A 17599-nucleotide genomic window follows, 5' to 3' on the forward strand; every position below is an offset into this window, starting at 1 on the left:
AGATTTCTAAGCCAAGATTTGGGTGCATCTAATTCATAATAATGTTTTTTCTGATACACAGAAAAAAAAATACAAGTTAATTATATTATTAGTATTTTATTGTAAATCACCATCAGAATATACAGTAATATTTGTTAATAAATAGTTCATTATAATTGTAAAACTCAAATAATATATCACATAACAGTCGATTTAAACAAATGGCAACAAAAAGAATGAATGTGATTTCATGGCCTGTTGACGGACTAACTCCAACTAAATTCAGGGTAAAGATTACAGATAGACAGTGTCTGTCCAAGCCTCTGGTAACCTTCAATACAGATGCAGGTCCAAGATAAGAAAATATTTGTTTCCTATTTCAGACAATATGAATAAGCTATTTTTAATAAAAAAATGATTACAGTAGAATAACTGAAGTTGTGTCATTTATTAATATCCAAAAATAGATAGTGCATTCCAATGTTTGTCACACAAAGAACATACAAAGACAAAAAATATATATTAAATATGGTATCAGGTGATTTTGGTAAATTACACAATCTTAACAGCTTTTTACCTTTAAGGAAACCAAAGGTTAATTTGGCTTTTATATTTTCTGACAAAAATGTTTTTTCTCAGAAAGGCTTTGATAACTTTTTTTTCCTAAACACAGGAAGCACTCCCTGTATACGCTCCCAGGAATGAATCCTGGGAAAATCCTACTTTTATCCCCCCCAACCAACACCACCCATGTGTCAGAGTGTCTCGCTTAGAAGTTCACTGTAGAGTGAACTGTAAAGTAACGTAAAAACGAGTCTTACAAGGGGAGAGTGACATTTCCTTTTTAAAACAATGATAATTTAATCCTGATCACAGCCTGGAAAAGGTTTCCATAGTCAACCCCTAGAGCTTCTCGCTCCTGACAAGAATCCTGTTCAGGTATCTAAAAAGATCAGACAAGATTTCATTGGGACCAGAAGCAATTCATATACAACGTGATCTTACAAATGCCAATCTTAGGAATACAAAAGTGGGGGACCTTTGTAGTGTACCCCACCTCCAAGTGGGGTACCAGGGTTAGGTGCTGATGTCTCTCTCCCCATCAAGTATTAAGGCAGTACATATGCTCACAAATCATGACTCCTTGTGTTTGTGCTTCTGCTTCAGTCAGCCTAATCCTTATTCAATATTGACATGCATGTATTTAAATTGCAGCCTGACATGGTGTTTTACGTTCCGACTAGAAATACCCAATCTAACGCCCATGACAATAAATAGGAGTACCTACACTCATATTCTTCCACTTCAAGCACTACCTATAGAAAACCAAAAATACATGAAATGAAATGTATCTACTTTCACTATCAATTAAATCGTTTTTTGAACCTTTATATTTTTTTGCCATTGATATTGTATTACTTAGTTCTAGATATTGTCTGTAGCATGAGTCCTATTCCCTTGATAACCGTACATGGAACACATAAGCAATAGACCCCTAACTAGAAAGCGCCAGCATTACAAACTGCTGCACCAGAGGGCTATGGTACCCTGTATATAACATGCCTCTGCTCTAAGAGAGCTAGGGGAACTATGCAGGCTTCTTGTTCCACTGCATCACATTTAAGGCCTGAGTGTGTGCTTCAAACGGTTTGTTTCACCAAGGGACTAAAACAGACACCTTTCAGTAGTCTGCAGTGAAACGCAACTGTGTTATTAACAGCCAATGCTAAACAAACACAATATGAGCCAAGACTGTAAGTCCTTAAAGCCAACAAGGGGTACGGGTAGACATTGTAAGCATTATTCTAGCACAAGTTACAAAATAGCTACACAGTGTTGCTGAATTGCAGTAGCAGTAAGGTGTGCGAGTTCAGAACGTGACCAGGATGCACTGATCCTGACGATGGCCTTGTCAGGTGAACACGGCCACCATGGCAGACATGACAAGGAGTCACCCGGAACTAGGATTGCTCAGGTAGCAGCACAGAATTAAGCTATTAAGGTAGAATAAAAACAACGATATGACAGCTTCAAGTGCTTTCAGAGATCTGAACCAAGTCCTCCACTCGTATCCATGGAGAGGCTCAGTATCAGATGAGTGCGTTGGGCCCCAGGGCTCAGGGGTCACCTTGGGGCCCCGTGACTGTGGACCTGCCCCCTGCCCCAGTGAATGCTGGGAAGAGTCAGGCATCTTCTGAAGTGCTCCAGCTGGGCCTGCAGCCGTTCCCTCTCCTCCCTCACCTTCTGTCTCTGTCCCACCAACTCCTGATGAAGAAAAAAATAAAACCTCTTTAATCAGACCTATTTTGATCTGACACACACAGGGAGTAACAGCTTATCCACAAAGGAAGAAAGACAACACAAATAAGCCTAATAGTGGGCTGAGGACCATTTTTGGACTGAGAAGGAAGGCCTTACCCCCATGGTGACAGACATCTGCTCTGCTGTCCTGGTGAGTGTGTGGTTCTGAGCTTCCAGCCGTTTGCATTGACCGTGCAGCACCTGGCGCTCTACGCTCCACTCTGTAAGGAAGAAACACGTCTAGTTTACTCTGGGGGACCTTCCTCCTCCTGTGAGAGAACATCCTATTGTGAACATCCGGCAATATGTCAGAACAACTTGGTGAAAACCTTCCCACATTGAAAGCAGTAACCCCCACTGAGCTGAGCCCACCTTCAGTGTACTCCTGATAGGCTTCAAAGATGGCTTCTATTCCGCTCCACCTCCTGGGCGCCTCCGCCACCTCCATCTCCCCCTCATCCTCCTCCTCGTCCTCCTCATCCTGTCCAGACTCTCCCTGCTCCTCCTCTTCCCCGGACAGGCGTTCCTGTGATCCGGGGACTTCACAGGCCCCCGGGCGTTGGGAGTGATGTCCGTTGTGGTAGGCGGGCTGAGGAGGAGAAGAGTGGACCCTGGGTCTCTTCATGGCCGAGGACATGTTGAGAGGCAGCGAGGGGTTGGCCTTCATGTTGACCTCTGGGACGCCTGCAGGCAAACACACGTACATCGTTTCAACCACTCAATCAGCCAATCAATGATCAAACCAAACCTCTCACTTCATCATTTCAACCAATCGATTGGGGAGCAGCGGGCAGGGGGAAGGACGGAGGGAAGCCCCCCCCCCCCCCCCCCCCAGCTGTGCCTTACCATTGCCCTGCAGCGTGTGGTGTGTTGACTGCAGCACAGCGTGGTGGAACTGCTGCGCAAAGGCCTCCGGGGTGAACTTCTCCCAGGGACGACTCCTCCCGTTCTGGAGACCCGGGCCGGGCTCCTTCCGCGGGGCCGGTGAGAGGTGGCTGTGCTGAAAGCCCTGCGGCTGGAGGTGGTGCTTCTTGGTCGACTGTAACGTGTTCTTAAATGCAGCCTTCTCTCCGGCGTGCAGGAGTGCCGGCAGGGGATGATGAGGTGTTTGGGTCTCCGGGTAGGGCTTGAACGGGTCGACGCAGTGCTTGCCGATTGGGTGGGAGGGGGGAGGGGAGGAGCCTGGGGAGTCCTGTCCTTTGGATTGGCCTTGTAGACGGACTTCTGAGGAGTCGCCTGAAGGAAGATGGGCACAGATCAATTGAAGCACTGACTAGAATACGTGGTGAAAACGTATGTGTGTATATGTGTGTGTGTGGTTGTGCGCAGGTCTGCATTTTCGCACATGTATACATTTACACAATGAAATGAGTTGTTGATCCACGTGTGGGCGTATTTCTTCATCTCACCTCTAGGGGGAGTAGGAGGGCTGATACAAGCGGGTAACGGATTGTATCTGAGGGTGTCCAGCGTCACGGTCTTCTGCTGAATGGCCCTCAGCAGCCCCTCCGTCTGCTCCTTATCTACAGGCAGAAGGGGACGTCAGAACGCACACACGCATTGCTCAAACAGACAGCTGAAGGAACGTTTGAACCCTCTTAACAGGCCTTCAGCGGAGGTGTAACAGTAGAAAGTAGGAGTGAAAACAGGTGTAGCTCATTAAGTTAATTATGGGTGCGTTGAAATGTCAGGGCCCATAATTAACATCAAGAGATAAACATCAAGAGATAAACCTGTTCTCTCTTCAAACCCCTTTGAAGAAGGGCTTTGTAATCTGTTTATCTTATGTAGTGAGAAATGTTTTAAGACCTATCCTGTGATTCAGTAGGACTTTGGGTCTTCTGAGTCTTTTATATGCGTCTATATATCATTTACTCCTGACGTAGCGTCTGAACCGGACCTCCAGGCCTCCATGAGCAGAGAGCGCCTGCAGGGGCGGGGGGGCGGGGCTCACCTCTCCTCTGCTGCGGGGTGACGTGGGCCAGGCTGAACATCTGCAGGAAGCCCTTCTTCTCCTCCAGCGTGGGGCTGCTGTCCATCTGCGCGGCCGTGTAGGGGGTGGTGAGGGGCGAGGGGCAGCGCTTCCTCCTCCCCTGCGCGGCCGGTGGCGGTGGCGACGGACTGCGCTCCCTCATCATCCTCCTCCACTTCCTCCTCTTCCTCTCCAGGATCTCGCCGCGGTGGCGCTGCGTGGTCAGGCCCAGGGCGCCCAGGAACTCCACTTTCTGAGAGGGGGGAGGCGGCGGCGTTCAGAGGGCACACTGTCAGTGGAGACTAATGTCGGGAACCCGGAATGGGTATTCTCTATATTCAATACTTTGATATTTTTGTGTGTTTTGATAAAGAAGAAAATGCATGGCTGCATTTACTATTTTGTGTTACCATATTTCTTATATTTACATCCTGAGCCACTGCTGCCCCAATATAAGGAAAATCTAACATAAATCCTACTGTATACTAAATGCATGCATTTATGTGTATTTTTCATCCACTTTAAGTGGGGGTTTAAGTGGGGGTGCTGCTGGGTTGTGTGTATGTGCGTGTGCATTGGTACATCAAAGGAGGCATCTGGTTTGAGTGGGGGTTGCTGGGTTGTGGAAGTGTGTGTGTGTGTGTGTGTGTGTGTGTGCGTGTACGTGTACATGTGCATGTGCTTGTGTGTTTGAGAGAGTGTGTGTGTGTGTGTGTGTGTGTACCTCAGAAGAGGCGTCCAGTTTAAGTGGGGGCTGCTGGGTGACTCTCTTGAGATGAGCTTTCACCTCCTCTTCATCACTCTCGTCGTACGACTCCTCCATTTCATAGTAGAATCCTGCAGGACACAGAGCCATGCATGTCACCTTACAGTCCTGATGAAGGCCTTACAGTCCAGATGAAGGCCTTACAGTCCAGATGAAGGCCGTAAAGGCCAGATGAAGCTCAGGGTAGCACCAACCCTAGGTTGTGCTTCAAAGCTGAGTTCCATAGGAATACACTGGCAACAGTCATCATTTGTTGACCACTTTATGCCGCTTTTCCACCGCCAGTACCAACTCGACTCGACTCGACTCGCCTCGACTCAACTCGGTTTGGTTGCGTTTCCATCTAAAAAAGTACCTCTTCAATGTGGGCGGGTCGTAGAAAAGAACCTCTCCACCATGGGCGGGTCGTCATTAGGTTTTAATCACGGGAGACGCGATTCCCGGGAAATATGAATCTGATCAAGACTATTTCCTGATTCCCGGGAAAGGTTATGATGGGATGGGAAATAAAATAAAATAAAAAGCGCAATGACTGCGCGTCTATTGTTGTCATACGGTAACGTTGATCAAGGCGAAACTCGAGCCCTAGGAAAGGAACGACACTGAAACGAAACAGCGAAACGCTGATCCTCCGGAGCCGGTCCGTGGACTCCAGCCACGCCGGACACACACAACCACGCCCGACACACATAACGACGCGCAGCCTAACTCTAGCCCCGGGAAAGGAGCGACACACACGGCGAAACGCTGATCAGTGTCCCCCTCGGGAGCGGGTTCGTGGACTCCAACCACGCCGGACACAACTTAACTTTGAGAGATTATTCCCATTTACAGCTGCTGGCCAATCAGTTACCAGCAGCCTGTTTACGTCACACAAAAGTACCTACTCCTCTCGCTTGGAACCTCGACGGAGGTAGTACTAAAAAAAAGTACCCGGCACTAGGTACCAGGTACTTTTTTTGCCAATGGAAACGCAAAAAAGGCGTGGCGAGTCGAGTCGAGTCGAGCTGGTACTGGCGGTGGAAAAGCGGCATTAGAGTCCCATTCTTTTCTGCAAGGCTCAGCATCTCAACACCCAGTCCTTTTTCTCTCTATCCCCCTAACAGCTTTGCTCTAAATGAGCATGCTCTTTAAGTTCACTACTCGGGATGGTGCAATATCTGAATTTAAAGTCGTCATTCCAATTACGGGTAAAATACAATTGGTTAGAATTGCTTGTCTTTGCCAGTAAACATTACCCTCCAGAAACGAAAAAACCCTTCCACTGTTAATGGAACGGAAACAATTATATTCTACTCATTTGAACCTTTGCGCAAAGATAAACCCTTGGTATGTGTGACCGGCTCACCTCCTTCTCTGGCCTCCTTCCTCCTCTTCTCCTCCAGGTCCAGCTTGCTGAGGAGCAGCCGGTGCTGCTGCAGAACCTCGTCGTACACCAGCGTGCTCCGGGGCGCGGCCGGCACGCCCTGGCGCTCCCTGGGCCCCGGGCCCGCCGTCGACACGGTCTTGGGAGGCCCCTGGTGGAGGGTGCTGGGGGCGTGATGGGGCTGGTGATGGTGGTGGTGGTGGTGGTGCTGCTGCTGCTGCTGCTGCTGGTTATGGGAGGCGGCTCTGTGCTGCTCGCCGTTGCTCCAGAACCCTGGGTGTTCCTGTGTGCCTCTGCTTGCCCCCGGGGCGGGGTACCTGTCTGGGGCCTCGGCCCGGCTCCGCTCGCCGTCCTCCGGCCTCTCCGGGGTCCAGCCTGGGACCCGGTCGGCCCGGGTCAGGCCTGGAGGCGGGCGGCTGGGGGGGCCGTGGGCGGCTTTGTGATGGCAGTCCATGGGGGTGTTGTTGACCAGCGAGGCGGGGTTCCAGAGAGTGGTGGGAGGGTGGGGCGGGCGAGGGGGATGGTGTGGGTGAGAGGGGTGGGCTGATAACGTTTTGGGGGAGATCAAGGGGGGTGGGCCCCCTAAACGTGGGGTTGCCTCTCTGTTATTTGAATGTTGTTGGACTGAGTTGACTCTATAGGGGGAAAAAAAAGAAAATATCTGTAAATATAAGTCACTGCCAGCCCTCGGACTCAATGTGATTGGAAACCTGCTGTCAAGACATCGTGACGTTGTGTATTTCAACCATCCTGCATGGTTTTGGGCTCTCTCACCTGTGCATGTCCCGCCTGGGCTCCGCCCCTTTCCCGGGTAACCTAAGGCACAGCTCGGATGGCCCCTCCCTCTCCTGTCTCTCCTGCCTCCGTTGTCGTGACATCCAGCCCTCCTCGCCGGCCCTGTGGGACATCATGGCAGCGGCTAGCTGTCCATGGAGCCCTGTAGCTGTGGCCGCCTGGTGCTTACCCATGTGGGAGGGCACTAAGCTGGGCACTGGGTACGGGATGGAGCCCAGCGATGACTGGAGCCCATGCTGGTGGGACAGAGGCTTCTGTGATGGAAGACTCGGGTGGTCCTGCTCCTTCACTATATCTGAATGAGGAGCTAGAACAGCAATGCATCAAATCAGTTGGGTGCACTGAAGCAGAGAGACAGAGATAGTGTGTGTGTGTGTGTGTGTGTGCGTGTGTGTGTGTGTGTGTATGCATGTGGTGTGTGTGTCTGTGTGTGTGCGTGTGTGCAAGTGTGTGTGTGTGTGTGTGCATCTGTCTGTGTGTGTGTGTGTGAGTGTGTGCGTGTGTGTACCTGGTCGGCTGGGCGTCAGTCTCTCTCCAGGCGTGACTCTGCCCTCTGGTGGCGGTCTCCGAGCCTGCAGCTCTGCCAGGTAGTGGCTCTCGACGGCTCTAGCCATCTGCTGCTGTCTCTCCCTCTGCCTCTCCCTCTGTCTCTCCTTCTGCCTCTCCAAATCCCTCTCGCGCTCCCTCTCCTTCTCCTCCTCCCTGTCCCTCTCTCTCTCCCGCTCTCTCTCCCGCTCTCGCTCCCTCTCCTTCTCACGCTCGCGCTCCTGCTCTCTGTCTCGCTGGCGGAGCTCATTCTCCATCTGTAGCCTTTGGGCACACACACACACACACACACACACACACAGGGAGAAGGTGAGAGATGCAACACCCAACATGAGGCCGATACTAACCCACACACGGGTAACCACACACACTCACACACACACACACACACACACACACACACACACACACACACACACACACTCACACACACGCACACACTCTTTAACACACACACACACACACATACACACACACACACATGTTCTTTAACCCAGAGACACACAAACATGTTCTTTAACACACACAGACACACATACACATACTCTCACACTCTAACACACACTCTGCACACCATGAGAAAAATAATCCATACACAGCATGACTGCGCAATAACAGATGAACACTTAATGGTATCCACAGGAGAAGGACACACACATATGCTCACAAACACACATACCAATTGCATATCATACATTCAATATGAAAAAAAGCAGGAAGCAGGAAAAAGCAGGAAGCAAGAAAAAGAAGGAAAAACGATTATAGCTAAACAGATTATTTTTTGCATTACATCATTCAGAAACTAACACATTTTGAGATATTCTTGATGATTCCTGATATTTCTGTGATTTCCTATGCGTGTGTGTTTGTACCGGGATGTGTGTACTTTTGTGTGCGGCGCCAGCTACATGTTAGTGTGTGTAGCTGAGCAACTGTAAGAAGGTCAGGGTGTGTCAGTGTATAGGATGCACCCTGGAGAGAGAGCTGTAAACAACCTGCACCCACCGTGTACAGAGAAAGAAACAAATAAAGAAAGTGTGTGTTTTTCTGTGTGTGTGTGTGTGTGTGTGTGTGTGTGTGTGTGTGTGTGTTTCTGTGTGTGTGTGTGTGTGTGTGTGTGTGTGTGTGTGTGTGTTACCTATCGGCCAGAGCGGTGTGGTTGAGCTCCCCAGGATAGCGGGCTCCAGGCAGATGCAGGTGAAGGCCCGAGTGGTGGAGGGAAGGGAAGGCGCCCCCTGCAGGTACAGAGTAGAACTGCGAGCGTAGCGCGGAGAGACACAGAGACTCTTCCATCCTGCAGGAGAAAAACAGGACTGTCAGTATGACCCTGCCTTACCCCACACAGGAACTAAACTCGACAACTTAGCCATCTCTAACCTTATACCTTAACATAACCATCTTTACGTAGGGAGCTGGTTACAATTACCAAGTTCCAATTCCCTCATGCACAGACCTGCAGTGAGGTTGCAATACATCATGCACGGCAATGTAGATCCACGACTCTCTCTCTCTTCCTCCCTTTCTCATTCCAGCGTGCTTGTACTATAGCCTTAACTAAACTCAACCTATACTGAACCATCTCTAACCTTATACCTCAACTTAACCATGTTTACGTAGGGAGCTGTATAGCACTAGAGGGTGGTGGAGGTAGGGAGCTGGTTACCTGTATAGCACTAGAGGGTGGTGGAGGTAGGGAGCTGGTTACCTGTATAGCACTAGAGGGTGGTGGAGGTAGGGGGCTGGTTACCTGTGTCCCACTAGAGCAGTGGTTCTCAAACTTTTTCGGTCACCCCCCACTTTGGACAAGGGGGGATGTTCAAGCCCCACCTGCCCCCATCGCCCCAACACAACGCTAACGAAATACGCCAATCTTAACATCTCCACATTTATTGAAGTAACATCATGTTGTATCTAAATTCTAACTCAATAACATCAAATAACAGCAAGTTCAACAATAGAGAAAATAAAAGTGCAGCTGTGTCATGACTTATTCCAAGTTCAGAAAAAGAGAAAATAAAAGTGCCACTTTGCAATCTGTTAAAAAAAAAAAAGACGAGCAATGCATTTGGCAAGACAGGTGAGCAATTGAACTCATGAGACCTATACCTGCATGAGTGGCTGCAAAGCTGCAAGCTTAAAATGTTCAAATGTAGGCCTATTTCAAATAAAAAAAATCATTATTAGTGACACATCTACAAAATATGCGAGCAGTGCCCCCCCGGCCGAGAAGCGAGCTGGAGTGTCAGCGACTCAGCGGACACGCTATCGGACGGGGAGGACTCCAGTGACGAGGCTCTGCATCAGGACGAAGCTGCTGCTCGGTTACAACACCTAAAGACGACTCTGTCGGTGTGTGATCGCGGTGGCGAGAAGCACGGTCGTTCGTTTCCCAATATCGCTCAGATTGACAGATTTATCCTCGCCATCCCTGCTCAGTGCATCCCGCGCAGCAAGTGAGCGAGACTTCTCCGGTGCTGGATCTGATATTCAGGTCGGATGTGGTTTTAAGTTGTGCGGGTATAAGGACGGGTGCGGGTTTGCAAAATGAGAGGCGTGCAGGACTCTGCTCTGCTCACCTCTCTCTCCGTCCCGCTCTGCCTCTGGCTCACACACGCTCCCCCCCGGCCCCCGCTCTTCCGCTCGCGCCACTTTTTAAAATCCCCTTCAGCGAGAAACATGTATTTGCCACATCTTGCTCCGACTGTTTTTGACTGACTAATTTTAAAATGTTTAGCTACCCTGGCCTACAGGCAGGTTAACGAGCACAGCGACGCGGCGCCCCCGATGTAGAATGACGAGTTGGAGTGCGGCGACAGCACTTATTTTATAGCATGTATATATCTTATAGCGACATTCTGCTTGAAAATACGAGATATGACTTGTGGTCCATATCGCCCAGCCCTACTGTCAAGCCTTCACTCCTACCATAAGAAATGTGGAGTTTTCAGTGAAATTTCCTCCCGTTTGTCGCGCCCCACCTGTCACGGCTCTGTTCCCCACCAGTGGGGCGCGCCCCACACTTTGAGAACCGCTGCACTAGAGGGTGGTGGAGGTAGGGAGCTGGTTACCTGTGTCCCACTAGAGGGGGTGGAGGTAGGGGGCTGGTTACCTATGTCCCACTAGAGGGTGGTGGAGGTAGGGAGCTGGTTACCTGTGTCCCACTAGAGGGTGGTGGAGGTAGGGAGCTGGTTACCTGTGCATTGCTAGAGGGTGGTGGAGGTAGGGAGCTGGTTACCTGTGTCCCACTAGAGGGGGTGGAGGTAGGGAGCTGGTTACCTGTGCATTGCTAGAGGGTGGTGGAGGTAGGCAGGGTGGTAGTAGGCAGCAGCAGCGTGGGCGGCCGTGGCGGGGTCCAGGCCCAGAGGCAGGGAGCTGAGGCGGAGGTCCTCAGGGGTGGGGAAGGGCCGCAGCCCCCTCAGGTACTCCTCGGGGACCGCGCCCGACGGCACCACAGGGTGCATCTGACCTGGTAGGCTGACGGACAGAGGGGAGGACTGGGGGTCAACGACTGGTGACCTGGTAGCAAGACACTATGAATACTCTCTTCTATTCATGATCGGGGTCTTTCTCGCTCTCTTTATAGCCATTTGGCCAAAGAACAATATTCCAAATACGCAACTCAACCTGTAAATAGCCTTTGAATAATCCTCTCATCAAACATGCATACACATGTGGCAGCACCTGCAGATTTAGATATGAACCAAATGTGGCGAGCTGAGCCTATATAAGCTGATCAGAGCAGATCCTATCTACTGTATATGAGTTATTATGAGTTCCTTTAAACGGGAAGCGTCATGTTATGTATGCTATGTTATAATATAGGCCAGTTCTGCTTCATACGCGGCCTGCGACATCAACTCAAACTTGATGTTCAACCATTTAAGTGGTTGGTCCAGGATTTGAGTTCTTCCTTGGTCAGACCACGGTGTATCTTTTCGAGTAGATGTAACAGACTACCATTTCTTTACAACACGCTTATGACACAGGTACTCTCTTATTATTACTCTTGCTTATGTAAGTTAATGTGTGTGTGTGTGTGTGTGTGTGTATGTATGTGTGCATGTGCATGTGCATGAATGTTTGTTTGAGTGTGTCTAGTGTGTAAATGTGTTTGAGTGTGTGTGTGTGTGTGTGTGTGTGTGTGTGTGTGTGCCCGTGCATCAATGTGTGTATATGTGTATGTGTTTGTGTGCATGAGTGTGTGTGTGTGTGTGTGTGTGTGTATGTGTGTGTGTGTGTGTCTTTGCATGAATGTGTGTGTTTGTGTGTGTGTATGTGTGTGTGTGTGTGTGTGTGTGTGTGTGTGTGTGTGTGTGTGTGTGTGTTACCTATGGCTCTGCATTCTATGATCCTGGATGACTGTGCTGAGGCCGAAGGGGTGAAGCAGAGGGTGAGGAGACAACAGTGGAGAGCTCCTCTTGTCCTGCTGGACCTGGTTACTCACAGCACACACTGACTCTGACTAACACACACACACACACACACACACATGCGGAGGAGAAACAGACAGGCAACAAGAACATTTTAATTTCAACTTCCTTTTCAACTCTTTTTCACTTCTTTCTCTGTGTTGAAATACCCTCCAACAATTTAGAAACACACTCGCATCCAAAATATGCGCAAGAATACAAGAATACAACAACGAATTATAACTAAAAGAATGAGTAAACCCACTTGAACCACTTCATGTGCAGAAACATGTCATATGGGATTCTGCATGAGATTGTCTCTTGGCCTCTAAAAGCTCTAATTTTGTTGAGCATTCTCCTCTAAGTGTAAAGTAGGTGACCAGAGTATCTTCTGAAAAACTGATGCCACCCCCCCGACAGTGACCAATCATGACATAGGTCAGGCCCACTGTAGTCACAAAGACGTGCACAAGACGTGCACACTGCTAAAGTTGTTCTGTTTGTCTGGTTTGAAGCACACTTGTGTGTGCGTGTGTGTAGTAGGAATCCCTACACATTGCATACATTTGAATATCTTTGAATATCTCTCTTATGGAAATCCATTCCAACCCTGGCTTGCCAATTATCAACCCGCTCTAGCTCACTAGCATAAACAAAGTGTTTCAAAGAGGGACCTCTTCAGAATAATGAGCCAATGGGGCTCTAAGCGAGGGAGAGAGCACAGTAGCTTTGGACCGCAGCCATCGTTTGACCCAGACAGATAACCAATAGCCGTCCAAGATTCAGCCATACATGTGCACACACACACACTTCTATTCCAATTAGACATATTGATCTGTACTCCATTATTCTCGGTCCAATTACCTCATGCACAGACCTGCAGTGAGGTTGAAATACATTATGCACGGCAAAACTCTCTCTCTTCCTCCCTTTCTCATTCCAGCGTGCTTGTACTATAGCCTTCCCTCTCTTTTTTCATTCTTCTCTCTCTCCTCAACATCCTTTTTCTTTGTCTTCCTGACCAGCCCCCCCCGCCCCCCCCTGCTGTATGGCTGTGAATGTCTGAATGGGTCCTGTGCAGCCAGAGCCACAGACTCGTCTTTGTGAGGCTGGAGAAAGGGAGCTCTGATCCAGGGGGAAGCCAGCATTGAGGGGGCTAACCCCGCCATTGTCTGGAGCCTAAATTCACTCTTAACGCATACACACACACACACACACACACACACACACACACACACACACACACACACACACACACACACACACAACCTCCCTGTTCACATCCTAAGACCTTTTGTGGTTAGGGGTCAAGTACACACACACACACACACACACGCACATGCACACACACACACACACACACACACTCACACACACACACACACACACACACACATACCCAACACTCACACACCCAACACCAACACACACACACACACACACACCCAACACTCACACACACACATACACACAAACACACACACACACCACAGGGAGAGCAAAGACAATCGGAGCCAGTCTCCATCGCCCCCCAGTATCTAGAAAACGCTTGTGTGGAGCCGAAACAGACATGGGCGAGAGAAGAAGAAAGTCACCACAGAGGATGGGAGAGAGGAGAGTGTGTAACAGGAAGTCATTGACAACAGGCAGTGACGAAGGCAAGAGAGAGAGGGGGGAGGTGAGAAGCAAAGAGGGTGAGGAATTAAGACACAACAGAGGATGAGAGAGAGAGAGAGAGAGAGAGAGAGAGAGAGAGAGAGAGAGAGAGAGAAAGGGGGGATGAAGTGATGGAGCAAAGATGATGAGAGGGGCTGAGGGAAACAGATTTGAGAGATTTATATAAAGTAAGATAAAGAGACAGACAACATATAGATGAATGCCTGCAGTCAAAAACAAGAGATAACACAGAAAGAAGAGAGACAATGAGAAACAAGACAGGTTGGAGGGAGACAGATTGTTGTGCAAAGATGAAAGACAGAATGATAGAAATAGACAGGACGTAATGGGAGAGCAGAGGAATGGTGCTTTGACCTTACTCAAGAATACAGCACAAAACTTCAATTATTTTGAGGCAAGAATGCCATCCATCCCCTATCCATCCATCCATATAACAATTCATCCATTGATAAAGCCATACAATATAATGCCTACATAATTCAACCGTACCAAACACTAACCTCATTTGTAACATCTAATCAAGTATTTTTAACCCAGTTAACATTTTCACTCTTTAAATCTAAACTTCACCATCCTAAAAGTGAACCTCAGCTCAAATTGGAACACTATGAACAGAACGGAACGGTGTCAGAGAAGCTTAAACCTCTTGGACATTCATATTGACATTAACCGCATCAATATACGCCTCAACCGCTCCCCAGATGGAGCACAACGAACTAACACACACTGTTGTGTTAGTGTATGTCCTCTGGGTCGACGTCACAGAAAGAACTGGAAATGCGTTTAAAAGGTTCCATAAATGAAAAAGATTAGCAAAAACTTCTGATTTTACACTAGTTCTTTCTGCATTATGCTATTATTATAGTAATTTTGGAACCAGTAATGGTATTTTAGTATTTAAGTGTCTTGTTCGTTATTTACATTCCTCAGATAATTTAACACCTTAAAAATATAAGAATTAAACACATGATTTTGGGTTCGCTGCCACCGGCTATAACTATGCATAGTGCATTATGGAATTAGTAAAGAAGAAATTTGGTTGCAATCCACCCTGGATGAGATCCCAGTCCTTTGCCACATCAAGGTTAAAACATGCTTCTGCGAAGATACACATGAATGAGGACTTTTGGTAGCAAAACACAGAAGGCCTTTTATTTAAAGTTTGCATGCGAAAACTCTAGAATTAGCATTTCCTTGCGTGACGCGATCTGTGCCAAAGAAAAGTGATTGTGCCAAAGAAGAAGGATATTTCAAAGTGAAACCGGAACTTTAAAACAAAGCAAACCATACAAGCAAACAGCAATGAAACAGAGCAGTATGAAGAGTCATATATATATCAGTATGACTTGTTCACAAGTCATGTTCTCTTTCACACTACATGCGCAAAGAGGGTAACACTAACTTATTTTTGCAGTTTAGTACATTTGGTTTGTGACCCATGTGAAAATGTGGTTCTAGCACACCCCATAATCCTCAGAGTCCTGTTTACAACAGAAAAACAGACAAAAGAAGATATAGAAAAACACAAAGCCTACCCTGGCTAAATAAAGGTTCTAACCGAAACATAACTTTCCCTTCGTTATTTAGATGTTCCACATAAAGACATAATTAAAGGCATGCTGGCATACTTTGCTGAATAGACCAACATGTGGTAATGAGCAAGTTTGTCAACCTACATATTTTCAGCAAAAGGATCTGTGAAGAGCCAAACGTGAACAAAGGGAGCGAGAACCACCACATGAATCCAGTTCTGCACCATCAACTTTTTACACAGGAGGATAAACTGGTTTGTAGCACGTTCAACATAAGGCTAAGCATTACCTGTCCTCCCTCAGCCCTCCAGAGGCCGTTGGTGGACTTGATGGGGGCGATGGGGACGACCGGAGGGGTGCCGGGGTGACCCTGGCCCCTGCTCAGGCCTGGGGGCTGGGGCCCAGAGGAGCCTCGCTTGGGGGTGGTCCCCGGGGAGCTGTGGCTGGTGGCTGGGGATGAGACTGGAGAGGACTCAACGCTGAGGGGACAACCTGCAGGAGGGAGGGGGGGGGGTTTGGGTGAGATGGAGAGGGGATGGGGTGGGAGACGGAGACAGATTAGGGGAGAGAAAGACAGAGAGATTAATGTCTGTGTTTATCATGGCAATAGGTCCCCTTTGTTTGTTAAAAATATATATTTGGTGATGGAGAGACACTGTGCTATCCTGCTGACCAGAACAGATAGCACACAACAAGTAAAGTGAACATGACATAACAGGACTGAATTATTTAGGTTCCACACCGGTCCAATAGAATATGGCAGGGAAATGGGAAAGCAGGTAGAAGACAGACACATTCTGGTTTCTAAACAAGGTAAAAGCTCTGGGTATGAAAGAGAAGGAGGTGCGAGATGGAAATGTGATGAAGAGGTTGAGTGTGATATGGAGATGAGTGGTGAGTGTGTGTGTGTGTGTGTGTGTGTGTGTGTGTGTGTGTGTGTGTGTGTGTGTTGTATGTGTTGTCAGCACTGTCACTTGCAGTAATTATTCAATTACTCCCTCCCTTGCTGATCAGTGCACAGACACATGTATAAACACACACATATTCTCTCTGACACACACACACACACACACACAAACACACACACACACACACACACACACACACACACACACACACAAAAGACATACACCGATACAAAAACGGACACGTCTTCAAAACATTAAATAATGAGCTCGACAGAGGACAGAAAATATATGTGACAGACAGCAGGAAAAAGCCAGAGAGAGAGAGATGGCGAGGAAGCGACGTATAGATTGAGAGAGAGAGTGTGACAGAGAGATAGAGAGATTGGGAAAGAGAGAGAGAGATTTTGAGAGAGAGAAGGAGAGAGAGAGAGCTAGTTGTAATTGGCTGTAATTAGATTCTCATTATGGGAGATGAATGGAGACAGAGCGAGGACAGGCACAAAGAGGAGGTCACAGTGGGTCGGCTCTTACCCAACACCTTCATTAAAACATCAATGATCTGAAGCACACACACACACACACACACACACACACAGCCACACACACACACACACACACACACACACACACACAGCCACACACACACACACTAACACAGCCATACACACACATACACACATTGCATTATACAGCTCAGCATATATTTGCACAAACACAAAAGCATAAACACACACAGGCCCATGCAAGGAACTATAAATCAGTTGAATGTGATCATGATTATCCAATATAGAATTCCTCCCAGCAGAAAGCAATATAATGATATATTGTTTAAATGTAGTTTGGGGCCATTGAACGAAGAGTAGTCATTCTCGGTCAAAACTGGTCCATGACATTTTCAACTACTTCTACTTGGAGGGGAGATATTGGAGGGGAATTCCTTCTGGGTCCTGAACTGACACAATCCATTAATGACTGCAGTAAAGCTGAAGTAAATACCAACAAGCTACCATAACGCCACCATATGACCACTAAAATGTACGGATCGCTCCGTCCTTCCTCTTCAGTTAGTCAATAAAATGTCATAAATAATGGCAAATACAATGACACATTTTCCAGAACACAAAGTTTGTTAGCCTTGTTTGAAAAGCAGCTAAGAAAAAAGCATAGCCTACAATTCATAATGATAGCTATAAGTAGCATTTTTATTTGATAAATAAACGATTTACAATTCAAGGTTAATAACTTCACTGACCGCGTAGGATTGGCAGTGGATGTTTTTTATTCTTTATAGAACTACATGCAGTTGTACCGGACCAGGTATGCAACACCATAAAACTTTAGCACCAGA

General features: G+C 47.8%; 1 protein-coding gene across 2 annotated transcripts in view; it reads right to left on the reverse strand.

Annotated features, from left to right (window-relative positions):
• Positions 1-544: 544 nt before the first annotated feature.
• gse1b (Gse1 coiled-coil protein b) overlaps positions 545-17599 on the reverse strand; it is a 26603-nt gene continuing 9548 nt past the window's right edge. For both annotated transcript variants that reach the window (XM_084477736.1, XM_084477735.1), the window contains exons 3-16: positions 15633-15835; positions 12054-12187; positions 11002-11199; positions 8864-9019; positions 7688-7989; positions 7159-7486; positions 6367-7019; positions 4977-5089; positions 4235-4505; positions 3690-3803; positions 3127-3516; positions 2653-2964; positions 2398-2501; positions 545-2244 (exon numbers count right to left, since the gene is read on the reverse strand). In XM_084477736.1, the coding sequence (XP_084333862.1) occupies positions 2104-2244; positions 2398-2501; positions 2653-2964; positions 3127-3516; positions 3690-3803; positions 4235-4505; positions 4977-5089; positions 6367-7019; positions 7159-7486; positions 7688-7989; positions 8864-9019; positions 11002-11199; positions 12054-12187; positions 15633-15835 (3419 nt within the window). In that variant the 3' untranslated portion in view covers positions 545-2103. The remainder of the gene's footprint in view (positions 2245-2397; positions 2502-2652; positions 2965-3126; positions 3517-3689; positions 3804-4234; positions 4506-4976; positions 5090-6366; positions 7020-7158; positions 7487-7687; positions 7990-8863; positions 9020-11001; positions 11200-12053; positions 12188-15632; positions 15836-17599) is intronic.

Source organism: Micromesistius poutassou (genome assembly GCF_964030765.1).
Source record: "Micromesistius poutassou genome assembly, chromosome: 13".
Taxonomy (NCBI): domain Eukaryota; kingdom Metazoa; phylum Chordata; class Actinopteri; order Gadiformes; family Gadidae; genus Micromesistius; species Micromesistius poutassou.